Genomic DNA, 15118 nt, shown 5'->3' with positions numbered 1-15118 from the left:
ATTGAATATTTGTAGTTAAATTAAAACTTATGGTCATATATGCTTTAAGTTACTAAGCGTTAGATTTTGGCTATAATAATAATAATAATAATAATAATAATAATAATAATAATAATAATAATAATAATAAATAAATAAAATAATAATAATGATGATTATTATTATTATTATTATTATTATTATTATTATTATTATTATTATATTATTATATTATATTATATTATATTATATTATATTATATTATATTATTATTGGTGGAGTCAAAATCTAACGCTTAACTTAAAACATATATGACCATCCATTTTAATTTAAATTTTAATTTTAATGTTAATTTAATAATAATAATAATAATAATAATAATAATAATAATCCAATAAGAAAACATATTATTATTATTATTATTATTATTATTATTGTTGTTGTTGTTGTTGTTGTTGTTGTTGTTGTTGTTGTTGTTATTATTGATTGAGTCAAAATCTAACGCTTAGTAACTTAAAACATATATGACCATACATTTTATTAAAATGTAAATGTAATAATAATAATAATAATAATAATAATAATAATAATAATAATAATAATAATAATAATAATAATAATAATAATAGGAAACTATATTATTATTATTACTAGTAATACAAGTAGTAGTAGTAGTAGTAGTAGTAGTAGTAGTAGTAGTGGTATTAGTATTACTAGTAGTATTGCAGAAAATCCGTGTTTTCAGTAAGTCTACACTAGTTTCTTAGATGTGAGATGCGCATGCGCGAGTGACCAACTCAATCACAGTCAGGATGATGGCGGATTCGGGAAGTGAGGATATAGCTGTGTTGGGAAACACCGACCTGACACCTTCAGCGTTAGAAAGCAACATTAAAAACACGGTAAAATAAATGTAGTGTATGATTATATTTTTATCTGGGGAGTGTGAACGAGCGGGCTGAGTTGCGGGAGCAGGCCGTAAATGAGTCCTCGGTGTCGCCTGATCTGTGACTTACAGCTGGCGGATCTCTCTAGATTTCTCTCTCGCTCGTAAATCACAAGCTACAAACACACAACGTCGTTAATAATCCTGCTACTTGGGTTTTATTTACGGATTAAATGTGTGATGTGACTGTTACACGGATTGTTTTCCGTTATTATTATATTTTAGTTTTGTTTTGATAAACAGCTGAGCTATTATCCACCACAACATTGCAGTTAGCTAGCCGGCTAACTTGGCTATGTTATAGCTATAACTTGGCTATGTTATAGCTATAACTTGGCTATGTTATAGCTATAACTTGGCTATGTTATAGCTATAACTTGGCTATGTTATAGCTATAACTTGGCTATGTTATAGCTATAACTTGGCTATGTTATAGCTATAACTTGGCTATGTTATAGCTATAACTTGGCTATGTTATAGCTATAACTTGGCTATGTTATAGCTGGCCGGCTAACTTGGCTATGTTATAGCTGGTTATAACTTATGGTTTATGACATGGTATAACTGGTTATAGCTATGTTATAACTCGGCTAACTTGGCTATGTTATAGCTGGCCGGCTAACTTGGCTATGTTATAGCTGGCCGGCTAACTTGGCTATGTTATAGCTGGCCGGCTAACTTGGCTATGTTATACTTAGCCGGCTAACTTGGCTATGTTATAGCTAGCCGGCTAACTAGCTAATTTAGCAAAGAGTTTAAGCACTAAATACTACCATGACCTAAACCCACAAATCACCCTTAGTTAATACAGATATTTTAATTGTTAAATAATGTTATAAAAGCAAGTCTTTAACCTGACACAATGTTATATATTTGGTTAGGAGGTGTATTGATTTGGAAAAGGTGTCATGTGATCTGTGGTCTGTTCAGGGACAGATAATTTCATCCTAAAAATCACCTTAATAATCCATGAAATAGAATTATAATAGCCACGCAGATTTTCGGGACTTTTTTGTAAATGTGTGCTCCTAAGAAAACATGGTTCATGTTACAGATTTGAATCAGTTTTAAACTACTTTTGAGGTTCGTGTGGCATCATACTAAAATTTTGTGATGGACATGAGAAGATGATTGAAGTTGACAACAAGAACATGGACCTGGTGAAAAAAACAAATCCTTTATTTATTGTTCTGTCATTTCCCAGACACTGTTTTTTGGTGTCTATAACATACTGATGTGTAATGTGTGCATTTCATCTTATTTTTAATCATAAGTCCATCCTTGTTTGCAGAATCCCAAGCAAATATAAAACTCCAAATCCAACCCCCTCTCCGGGGGAAAAAAAAACAAAAAAGGCAAATGTAATTCCTATAACATAATCAACACAACAAAGAACATGAATCGGTCGAACTATTACCAACAACTGTTGCAAGTGCAATACAATAAGGGAAGTGAACAACTGCTTAGTGATTAGCATGTATGTGTGGAGTATGTATGTTCTCCCTGTGCTTTGGGGGTTTCATCCTCCAGTTCAAAGACGTGTAGGCTGATTGGCATCTTTAAAATGTTCATGGTGTGTTTTTACGATTATGCCCTGTTTGGGGTGGCACCCTATCCAGGTTGTCCGTCACCATGTCCCTGGCATTGCCTCCATGTTCCCTATGACCATGTAGGATGTCTTAGAGAAAATAGGTGGACAATACAATATGTGAGATGCGTGTGTTTCCTCTCCCTTTGATTTTGAATTCTTTTGAATTAGACCTACACTGTTGCTCATGTTGATTTTAAGTTGACATTCTTTCCACAGATGGTTGAAAAAGGGGCAGATTTTTTGAAGAAGATGGAGATTAGTGTAGCTGAAGCAGAGAAAAGAACAGGAAAGAATGCAGTCAGTATGCAGGAAACCTACACTGTATACCTCATTGAAACAAGGTACAGTACTTCATTCATACACCTTTATAAAGAAACGGGTTACATTTATTTCTTCAGAACATCATCAGCATTTTTGACAGTAAGGGAGATATTTGTCATATTTTATTAGTGCCTAAAGTGGAGTTGAAAAAAGAAAACATTAATAGCATGGTCCTTCTGCATCTGAGCTAAAAGCAACAGTACGATAAAGGACTAAATGTTTTATTTTTATTTCTTCCACTTTCTAATATGATCAGTGCATTTCTGCTGTAAGTTCGTTTATATAAGATTCTATGAAAGTTGTTAATCAACCCAAATAACATTAGCTAATTAACATACTGTATACCGGCAACAACATCTGTATTAATGCTTTGCTGAGAATCGTATACCAACAAAATATCTGCTCAGTTGTGGTCCATTTCCTCTAGTGAACGAAATTGAAGGCATATAGTTGACATATAGCACTTGTTTAAATCTGTCATCCTAAGCTAGGCAAGTAATTTATTCTTAGGTAATTATATTGTGGATATTATAAAATTCTGGATAAGTGGAATTTTGAATTGGAAAAACGTGTGAAACCACATGGCACTCATGAGAGTAACACCAGTGGGTCTCACTTAATAAGGTGGATATGAAGAGATTTTTTTTGAATTGTTAGTGCAAGCATTTACACAGGAAATTTGTTATTCATGAAAATCCTGTAATTTCTGGAAAACATTTGAACTCATGCTTCTGAGTATGTGTAAACATGCACATAAAAAGACTAAACACAGATTCTATCATTTAATGTGTTTGTGTTTAGCAGACACCTTTTTCATAGTGACTTGTAGAGGAGCCTCTTTGGAGTATCTGTAAAAACTAATTCTCATGCTAATTCACTCAGTCAGAGACACCAGCCATCATATATTATTAAGTATGTGGAACAACAAACCCATATATTAAGAGAAATTAAACTAATCATTGAATTATCATCAAATCATCAAAATTATATATAAAAAATATTGACACAGAAGTAAGTCAAAATAACTTCCATTTCTGTTTGTCATGCTTTACTTTGTTCATTTTGTTTTCTCTGCAGTCTGCACAGTTGATCTGTTATGGAGTTTTGTGGGTGTCACTACATGCAAACGAGCTGTTTTGGGACCGTGCTTTGCACTTCATAGGTGTTTAGTATACTTGCATTAGTATGAAGAAAAATGTATTTTAAATTCTTTTAAAGCATTATCATGAATGCACCACAGCTTTGTATTTTATATTGTTTTTATCTCTGCGAATTTAATCTACACACAGAAACACTTGGCTAGAATCCCCCCTAAGCTAAAGAACCAACAGAGTTGTGCAAAGCCAAACTCAACCTATAGCCGAAGTGTGAATAATAACATTGGGCTGGAGAGGCGTTCCAACGTCACGCAAAGCTTTATTGTTTACACATCATCCGGTCTCCGTGACTCGGACTTTCTGTTGCTTAGGTTCAGGATCAACAGTGTTGTACAGCTCTCTTACACAAGCATGTGCTACTGGTTAGGAACTCTGTAGGACAAGAATGCTTCTATTTTATTTTCCTTTTAAACTTGTCAAAAGGCTCTGTGCTGAAAACCAAGACGTGCCACTTTTGACATGGCTGCCGAGTCAGCACTTTGGGTATTCGCACACTGACACAGCTGTGTTTACTTCAGAGCTGTAGACTCATCCTTGCCTGTCACTTGTTTCCATAACCACATTCATATTATTATTGTTTGTCTAATTCACTTTTGTCTTTCAGTAGCGTCCATTTTAATATCAAAAAATTTAACAGTTGTATCACAAGCTCCTGAGGAATCTCTGCATTTATTGGAAATGCAGAATCTATCACTGTTGCTTCTGTTTAAAACAGGAACAAAATTCCTGTTATGGCCTTCAAAGTTCAATACACAGAGCTGTATTGTTATGGAGGCCCATGAAAGGAAACACATGTCATGCAAATACGCACACACACACACTCTGACTGGACTTGGTTTTGGTTGGTATTAGCACAGCACTAATTATGCCATTTTCCACTTGAAGAATGCACTTGGGTTGAGTAATGTTAAAATCCTAATTCATTCATTATCTGGTCTGGAATTACAGAACAAAAGTCTTGTATTCCTTCCTATACAGGCCAGTGGATACTGCATCTGAGGGAACCACTCCTGTCCCTGACTCTCTGTGGAGGCGCTACAGCGAGTTTGAGCTTTTAAGAAACTATCTGTTAGTCACCTATCCATTCATAGTTGTCCCGCCTTTGCCTGAGAAACGGGTAAGTGAAGCTTCGTGCTTGAACGCATGCAGACATTTTTGGCTGATTGGGGCTGATTGTGTTTATTGTTTTTGCAGGCTGAATTTGTGTGGCACAAACTGTCTGCAGACAACATGGATCCGGACTTTGTGGAAAGGAGAAGGGTGGGGCTGGAGAACTTCCTGCTCCGGGTTGCCTCCCACCCTGTTCTGTCCACTGACAAGATCTTCTACTCGTTTCTCACTGAGGTAACACGGAAAAAGATAGCATACAGAGTATTGTATTGCCTTGTTTCTTTTTTATTAAATCATAAATTTCTTTGAGGTGGAAAAACAGTGATTACTTTCCACTTTGAGGTGGAAAAGGATTTCAGAAATGTGGACTGTTCCCTTTTCTTTGGTAAACCCGAATTTGAATAATGGAGCATGTTAGGTCTTTTTTATATTATGAAGCTCTAATATTTGTAAGGCAATATAATAACAGCTTTTAGCATTTCAACCTCCAGTATCCCCAGTTTGATCCTGAGCGTACTGGTGGGTGGGTGCGTTAGTGTGTGCGTGCTGGTGGGTGCGTTAGTGTGTGCGTGCTGCTGGGTGCGTTAGTGTGTGCGTGCTCATGGGTGCGTTAGTGTGTGCGTGCTGGTGGGTGTGTGCTGGTGGGTGTGTTAGTGTGTGCGCGCTGGTGGGTGGGTGCGTGCTGGTGGGTGGGTGCATGCTGGTGGGTGTGTTAGTGTGTGCGTGCTGGTGGGTGGGTGCATGCTGGTGGGTGTGTTGGTGTGTGTGTGCTGGTGGGTGGGTGGGTGCGTTAGTGTGTGTGCTGGTGGGTGGGTGTGTGCTTGTGGGTGCGTTAGTGTGTGCGTGCTGGTGGGTGCGTTAATGTGTGCGTGCCGGTGGGTGGGTGCGTTAGTGTGTGCGTGCTGGTGGGTGCGTGCTGGTGGGCGCGTTAGTGTGTGCGTGCCGGTGGGTGGGTGCGTTAGTGTGTGCGTGCTGGTGGGTGGGTGCATTAGTGTGTGCGTGCTGGTGGGTGGGTGCGTGCATGCGTGCTCATATGTGTGTGTATGTGCTGGTGGGTGCATGTGATGATGTGAGATGGACTGGTGTCCTATCAAGGGTCTGTTTCAGCCTCATGCCCAGTGTTCCTGAAATAATTTCCCAGTCCATGACCCTGACCAGGATAGACCGACCGACCGAATGAATGAATTAGACCCTGTAGACGACTTGCTGACTTGTTATATACTAATTTGGATATTGATTTTTTTGGGTCCCTCTTTCTCTAAATACAGAGCAAGAACAATTTTTTATTTCAAGACCATTTGAGTACTTTGTACACTCATTAATTGCACTGAATAAAAACATGTTTGTCTCTTTGTTTTAAACTTGTTTTGTTTCCACAGCAAGATTAGATATTTTAGTTTTGTTATCGCAGTGTATTGCTATGTGCTCTTATGACCACGGTGGTTTTTGTCAACGTCAAAACTACATCCTCTCTGTCCCACAGGAAGAGTGTTGGAAGGAAAGTGTATTTGAGACTGGATTTCAGGCAAAGGTATGCCTTTAGTGATTTATGTCTGTTTGTCCTCATGCCCTCTCTGAGACTCTTTATAATCTTTGTTGCGGCATTATTTGACCATTTATCTCTTTACCATATGTTTCTGATCATATTTGACATGCAACAGTGATGTAAACTTCAAATATACATCATTACTCTTCCATCTCTGTGAGCATGGCTGACAATTTTAATGTAATGACAGCGGTAAATTAAACGCTATTAAAAAAGTGACACATCTTTTATCAGTATAAGCAGCTTCATATAACAACCACAGTCTGCTGATCCCTTTGACATGGTCCTGACAGCTCAAACAGTGTTCTTTGTTTCTTCACATATAATTCAGTATATTTGTGTGTGTGTGAATCTTAGTGGCATTCCATAAAGGGAGAGTGGGTGGGTGCCTTTCACAAACAGGTGCACGAACACACACCTCACAAGTGCTGGAATTATTTGTACTTTTCCAGGCAGATTCGAGGTTGAAGGCTTTAAACGCTACGTTCCGGGTGAAGAATCCTGACAAGTAAGTTTTTATTTTGGACTGTTTTAAGCTAAAAGTGGGCCATTCACCTGGGAGTGCAACACTGAATTATATACAAGTCTTTGTCTCTCTCTCTCTCAGGAGGTTTGCAGATATTAAGCATTATGGAGATGAGCTCCAATCTGTTATATCACAGCTGTTGCGGGTGCGAGCGGTGAGTACTAACAGCTGTCACCCACATACTTATAAAAAAACTGCATACTTAACACTACCTCTGTGCTAGGCTTGGTGGATTTGATAATATTACAGTCATGATAAATGCTGTCTTGAGATGCTGCTTGATTCTGCATGAGCATAAATGAAAATTATTACATTACTGACACAGTTGTTAAGAACAATAATACTGAAGTTATTTGCCATTTAAAAAAAAAAATTTTTTAAACTAAGCTACTTTTCTGTCAAAAAGCTACTAAGATGCCAACATCGTGAATTCTGTGCCTAATGCACCACGGTAACTCTGATGCATTCATCTATATTCAACCATTATTAGAATATTTGAATAAAGCAGGAGCGTTTTTGAATTTGGATAAACAAAAGCTATTATGAGATTTATTGGAAAGGAAATTGTTAGTTTTTATACAGCGAGCAAAGTTTCCTCAATGAAATGTACAGCCGGTTTGAAAGCAGGAGACTGAGCTGCCAATACTTTATGAAATTTCTTCATTAATAGTAACCTTACTAACCTCAGACATGGGGGTCAGCATGAATTTATGGAGATTTTCCATGGGAGAGTGCATCAGATAATATTGTAATTGTATAAATCTATGATTTTACATTTGTACTTTTCTTTTGTTCTCTGATAACAGTCCCAGGAAGGTTTGTTTGGTCACATGTGTGTTATCTCTGCATAAAATCTAAATGTGTAGTGAACTTTAAGCCAGAGCTTAAAGCTCCTCTGCTGCTGTTTATTGTTTGAGTGGAAAATTATGTCACCAACATGTGGTGATTAAGGACAGGCGTGTATGTGGGCACATGACCATCAAACTCGTATGTGGTTCTTCCATTAACTATTGCCACATTGTTGGAAGCACACAATTAAATGGGATGTCGTTATATGTCCAACTGTGTTCCACTACGACAGTGCCCCTGTACACAAATCGAGCTTTATGAAGACATAGATTGCCAAGTCCTCAAACCCACTGAACACCTTCGGGATGAGTTGGAACACTGAGTGCACACCAGGTCTCCTACTCTACATTAGTGTCTGACCCGCCTAATGCTGTTGTGGCTAAACGAGCAAATCCCCATAGCAAGACTCCAAAGTCTAGTCTAACAAAGTTGTCATGTTATTTGCACAAGTATTTTGTTGTAATTTCTGATCAAATGAGTGCTTTTGTTAATAGATTTGTAGAATGTTGATCTGTTTGACATTTAATGTATTGTTGGAGGCACTAGTAACATAACCAAAATAAACTCTTGACTTAGAGGGTGGCTGACCGTCTGTATGGGGTGTACAAAGTGCATGGAAATTACGGCAGAGTGTTCAGGTAGGTTCTTGCATATCCTACAACACCTGAGTGGACACTGCATGATTTTTGTCTGGTTTATTATGAAAATTGATGTTCATCGTGTGATTTATTTTTTATGCTCATTGTGTCTTCTTTAGTTCCCTTATTTACTTACACATTCATCGTAAAACCTCTTAAAGTCTGAAGTAATGAACCAGATTACTGTGTTCATTACTTTTAAACGTTATGCTTTTAGGACCATTTGAAAGTAAAAACCTAAATCTTATAAAAAAAAAATTTAAATCCTGTTGTAAATTCACTTTTGTATAATACTGTTCATTGTCAGATTATTGTCTGTGTTGTCTATTTGTTCTGGACAGTGAGTGGAGCGCCATTGAGAAAGAAATGGGAGATGGATTGCAGAGTGCAGGACATCATATGGATGCGTGAGTTTATTTTACACACACACGTGTGCGCACACACACTTCCTTCTTAATAGGGAGTCGTCTGTACTTTTATTTCAGCTGTTCTCTTACAGCCTTCAAAGGATTAGTGCAGAGTTTTGTTGCCACAGTTTTGAATGATGCCCTGCTACATGCTAATCTGATTCTCTGTCCAGAGCTGTAAAACACATTTGTGGGATTTATTTGAAAATGCTCCGGTTTCCAGAAAGGCTTGCCCTCCTTTCCCCTCCCCTACCCTCTATGACCCCTGTAACAAGTAACCAGGAAAGTGAGCCCTTGGGAGAGCTGCATTTCACTTTGGCTGGCCATCAGCTAATGTATGTGCAGCTTCCATTGGCAGTAGAGTTTGCAGAGTTTTTGTATCTTTGACTCGGATTTTAGAGCATCTCTTTAGAATTACTCTTTGCTCAAGACAAGCAAGGCCTCAGCTTGTCTTTTTGTCAATGTTACCTTTTTCCCCCTCTGATGGCTTCCAGATTTTAGCACTCAGCTGTGGGGTCAGAGGTCATCTGTGCAGCACTTGGGCAGCTGCCAGTCCAACTGTGCAAACGGAAACAGTCCGTCAGTCATCAGGATTATTCAGAGCCTTTTAGGGCACCCTGGATCATGTTTCTTCAGTCATAATCCCTTGATTGTGACTGATCTTGATGTGTCCTCGTGCACCATAGTGTTTTTTTTTCTTGTGGTAGAGGTTGAATGAATTAGATTGAAATGTGATTAAAAATGATTGTTGTTTCTTTATGTGATGCTCTGTGTTCTCTGCTTGAGTGAAAACTTTTGATGGTAGAGTAAATCAATAGAATCATTTCATCAGACAGCAGTGACTTTCACTTCCACAAATTCATATTCGTTTCTTGCTTATTGTACCGCATAGAAGGCACATTTTAGATTTGTTGCCTTTGCATGTATGTGGCTTCTGCTTATGGCACAATTGAATGAATTTAACATCATCTCTCTGCAGGTATGCTGCTTCTGTTGATGATATCCTGGAGGAGGAGGAGCACTATGCTGACCAGCTGAAAGAATACCTCTTCTACACTGAGGCTTTAAGGTTTAATGTGTCCAATATACAAACTTTTATGTGTTAAAAGCTCTCTTGCGTCCAAAGCATTATAATATTCATTGTTTTTCTTGCAAGGAGTTTGTTGTGATCAGGCATTTGACTTAAGATAATGGCTCTCATCTATTATCAGTGCTTTTACATGTACATAAGCAGCATTCTATCTTAGATCACCATCCCTTGTCTGATAGACAAAGTGAAACCAGGCGAACAGAGTGGATAAAAAAAACGAAGAGTGATCAGTCTTGCTCTTTAAATATCTGCTACCCTTCAGTGTGTAGTCCAGATGTGATGGATTAGAGGACAAGGATCTCATCAGAGCAGCATTGAAATATTTTCAGAATGTTCCCTCATGCTGGTTTTGTCTCTTTCAATCTGATGATGAAATGGTATTAACATGATGGCAGATACCGCATATAGTTTAAAAATCTAATCGAAAAAAATGTTTATTTTGTATGTCCAGTATTTTTTAATATTCTCTGCCAATCTAAAACCCTTTAGGCATGTTTTTCTTTGTTTTGTTTGTCGACTTGGCTTTTTTGTCTCTGCAGGGCTGTGTGCAGGAAGCACGAGCTTTGTCAGTTTGAATTGGAGATGGCTGCCCAGGATCTGGCCTCCAAGAAGCAGCAGCGGGAGGAACTGGTTACTGGGGTAATTCTCCATCGACTTAAAGGGGGAAAAAACAACCTCTGCACTCACTAGCAGTGTCAACACATTGCTGTGAGCTGTAGCATAGGGATTCCCCTTCCAGACCCAGTTGTTTGCTTTTTTGTGTCAGACTGGAGATTTCAGCCACAGCATGACTTTTAGGAACCATGAAGATTTTTTGTATTCGGTAACATGTTATAAATAAAATGTTTTGAGACTTACAAATGCCAAATAATCTAAGAAGCATATTATTATCAAAGGTTTGACAGAGTCTTTAGTATGAATTACTATATTTTAGCAGTTAGTATTAGGAATAAACAAAAGCATTGGCAAAGTCTGGCAAATTCTATCTAGTGTTTACTAGGGCAGGGTATAGAAAACCGCTACCCAAAAGGCATCAACAATTTGGGGCTTATTTTTAATGCTTTTGGCAAAAGAAAAAGACAAGAAAAAGACAAAAACCAAAACAGGAAAATGACTTGCAAGCTTCTTAATGCACAGACAGAAAAGAGAGCGCATAAACATGTCACAGAGGATAGAGTCCAGCTGTATTACAGGAAAGGAGACAGGAACAGTTCCTGGTGCAATAAATGCCTTAACCTCGGGGCTGCAGAAAGGCGTTTTACAGTAGAGTTGCTGGAATTTTAAGCAGCAAGCATGTCTCACACCACACACACACGAATGCTGTCAAAATTAACATGGACATTTTTTAGATTAATTTATGAACTACCACATGTACATGTGGTGGGACTGCATCATGACCAAAGATAGATAATGAAAAGGGGTACGTTTTAGCCTGAGAAAACATTGGAGAGAGAATCTATGACCCAAGTTAAACGAAAGGGGCTATTAAACAGTAGTATTAGAATTTTTATCTATTTCCTTTTTTGTTGATTCTATATTAATTGTCTGATTTTACATTAATTACATGCTTTAGTCTTAAGAAGTAATTTATTGCAATTTATCACAATTTGGGCAGATCTTTTAATTGATCCAACAGCCTTAACTTATATAATAATAATAATAATAATAATAATAATAATAATAATAATGTTGTTGTTAACATTAGCAACAATCTTGCTTAACTTCGTTTTGTAGTTGGGTAATATGTCAACAGTGTATAAACGTTTTACATGATTAATCTCTGTCAAGACATTTTTGGCCTCATAAAGACATTTGAGATAAGAGAATGCTGACAGAACACAGGACCAAACACAGAAGCAAACATATTAGTAGATAAGTTAGATTGCTAGTTAGATTTTTTTTTTTACTTTTCAAGAGAAAGTGTGCAACTATTACATGTGTGGTTTTAGTAGCTAAACTGGCATCTATTAGCTACCTAGTTGTATATATTATGAACCATGTATACATAATTTAATTTATTATCAGTAGGTTTCATATCTGTATTGAACCTGAGAAAGCACACATTTCAGTACAGCTGAAAAGTCATGGAGAGGACTCAGTGTAGAGGAGGACGGAATGCCGCATTGCTGAAGGTTTACAACCATTTGAATTAACTGTTGATTTGGAAATCAGTGTCAAATTCAAGTTACCTGATCAATAAGATCGGCAAATATTTTCAAGCAATATCCAGGCATGGTATTTTTAAAGTATGTCAAAACATACTCTTGTGGTGAGGTTCATGTAAATGAACATTCAACCTAAGGCGGAAAATATGAACAAATGTTATTAAGCATTACTACAATAAGTATACATTTTATATATATATATATATATATTTTTTAAACATGCAATGCCTTTGATTCTGTTGCAGACAATACGGACCTTCTCTCTCAAGGGTATGACCAGTAAGCTTTTTGGCCAGGAGACTCCCGAGCAGAGGGAGACTAAGCTGAAAACTCTGGAGACCCAGATTGAGGAGGGCGAGGAGATCGTGAAAGAGAGAAACACTGAGTGCGAGTGAGTTTTCTTCTCTTTTCCCATGTCTGTCTTAATAACCTGGGTATGAGTGGAATTATATTAAAAGCCCTCCCATGCTCTTATCTTCAGGAACCCATTTTATGAAAAGCCCTGTAGAGTTCCTTTGGATTTGTTCTTTAGTTTAAGGTTTTTTTTATGCTTAATTTTCCGTACTTGACAGCTGAGAAAGTTCAGTACATGCTATTCTTTCAGCATTTTTTTTTTCAGCAGTAAATTCCAGATAATTCAGCATATGCTGTATTTGCAGGGAGTTTGTGAAGAACGCTTGGGTGGACATCGAGAGGTTCAAAGAGCAGAAAGACCATGATCTCAGAGAAGCTCTCATCAGTTATGCCATCATGCAGATCGGCATGTGTAAAAAGGTGAGATTTAGTTCTTTTACAAAAATAATGTAAGCAGTTATAATAAAGTGAATATATATGTATAAATAACACAGGAGAAGTAAACAAATTAAATAAATCTGTGATTGATTTATATATGTTTTTATTATTAAAATGTACTGGTGAAACATTGTACCCTGTTTTGGCTCCAAATGAGAGAAAATAGTTGTTGTATTTGGACATGATGTAACCTAAAGGCTTAGTGGCAATATGTGCAAACAGTCTACAAAGGATTGTGGCTTTAACCTCTAATTAAGTGGCATCTCATTACATCCAAACCGCTAATTTTTTCCTCTGTAGGGAATTCAAGTGTGGAATAATGCTAAAGAGTGCTTCAACAAGATGTGAGCAGTGCTTCAAGCCAAGTTCCAGCACACAGCCATGCAGCTGTACAAACTTCTCAGGGCTGATATCGGATCAGTTTTTAGATTTCATCTCCCAACAAACACAAGTGGACGGACTAAATTGATCCAAAATCAGCACTTTTGCACAGGTGCTCAGTGTGTATGAGCCTGAGCATGATCCTAGGTGTGTTGGAGGCACAGAAACTTTTGCATTTTTTCATTCTTCTTTACAACTTCAATTAAACTATATTTGCATTATATTTTGAAAACTTAAAAAGAAGGCAGAGATCGGAAAAAGTATTGTTCTCTTTATTCAAAAATAATGTTTACTGGTGTAGAGTATACCATATTTCCATACTGAATATCGACTCATTGAATATCCAAAATCCTTGTGCAGAGAATCATTTTTGTTCAGAAACAGGATCGGTGAAAATTATTTTAAGCACACAGAGAATGGGGTGATTATTGCTGAAATTCTAGCAACATATCATTTGTTTATACCGATATATAAAATACAGTTGTTCCTGCAGATATTCTTATTAAACCCCATCTAACTACTTTGTGCATTTATTTTATTTTATTTTTTTTAAACAGTAATATCAAATATTTGCCATTATAACAGTCAGTTGGCACTGGAAAGTTATTGCTGAACAAATGTAATGGATAAGTGACAAGATTAATATAGAATATATGAAGAGCCTTAATATAGGAGCATTCCATTATACAGTAATTCCTCAGATCATATGGAACGTGTCCATTATATTCAAACATGAAAAAGTTTAATTGTATGTTTTGAGGACAACAAGGGGTCAAATTTCCCTTTGCAAGTAAAGAAAACAGACTTATTGATGTTTATCTGTGCTTGAAATCTCGTCCCTGATGTTCATCCTGACATACTTTACGTTCATCATTTGCACTGTCTGCATGCTGCACTGTTTAACACAAACTGTTTATAACTGCTCACCCGCACCCTTTTTCTGCTTCAGTTAATAGGAAATATGTATGCCTGCTGTTTATGCCTATCCAAAACCTTATGGTGCATATTTTTCTTTGTGGCAACAGCTTCCGCTGTGAATGCTGGATTTGACATTTGGGATTAAGTGTGGGTTGGTCAGTGTTTTGATATAAATCTGGCTGGAGGAACAGGAAGCTAATGCAGGAAAAGGAGGATGTAATAATTTCCTCATTTAACAGTTGTGTTTGTATCAGTGCCTAGCCTGCCTCTTAGACCCATTTTATGGTAATGTTGAGATATAATAATGTTTTCACTACATATATGGAAAATAACTGTAGTAGAAATTACTGTTTAAAAATTTATTGTGCATACACTAATAAAGTTTTTCTAATATTTAGGTTTCTGGTTATGTCATGTCTTTGTTTATTGTTTTTTATTTATTTATAATCTTATTTTGACAAAAGACAATGCTGTACTAAGAAAAATATTATTTGAATTTCATTTCTATTTTAATGACGACTCTAATCATAGAGTTTGTCTTTTTTCCCTTTAAACTAGAGCATCACACTTGCACAAAAAGTTTGTACCTATCCAAACTTTACATTTACTTTAATTATACATTTAATTAATTTGACATTGCTGTGTGGGGACATTATTGTAAATTGAAACCAGAATTTTAAATTCATATTTGATGTGTATATT

General features: G+C 36.8%; 1 protein-coding gene across 1 annotated transcript; it reads left to right on the top strand.

The window, feature by feature from the left end:
• Positions 1–730: 730 nt before the first annotated feature.
• snx4 (sorting nexin 4) lies at positions 731–14813 on the top strand. Its single transcript, XM_060876799.1, has 14 exons — positions 731–881; positions 2733–2857; positions 4973–5111; positions 5189–5338; positions 6588–6635; positions 7103–7158; positions 7258–7330; positions 8602–8663; positions 9005–9070; positions 10050–10139; positions 10700–10799; positions 12571–12716; positions 12985–13099; positions 13418–14813. Exons 1-14 carry the CDS (start codon positions 792–794, stop codon positions 13463–13465), a joined length of 1308 nt encoding a protein of 435 aa, XP_060732782.1. The 5' UTR covers positions 731–791; the 3' UTR covers positions 13466–14813.
• Positions 14814–15118: the final 305 nt, after the last annotated feature.

The sequence above is a fragment of the Tachysurus vachellii genome, chromosome 8, assembly GCF_030014155.1.
Source record: "Tachysurus vachellii isolate PV-2020 chromosome 8, HZAU_Pvac_v1, whole genome shotgun sequence".
NCBI classification, from domain to species: domain Eukaryota; kingdom Metazoa; phylum Chordata; class Actinopteri; order Siluriformes; family Bagridae; genus Tachysurus; species Tachysurus vachellii.
Note: the sequence above shows the minus strand (reverse complement) of the source record. Positions and strands in the feature narration are given on the sequence as shown.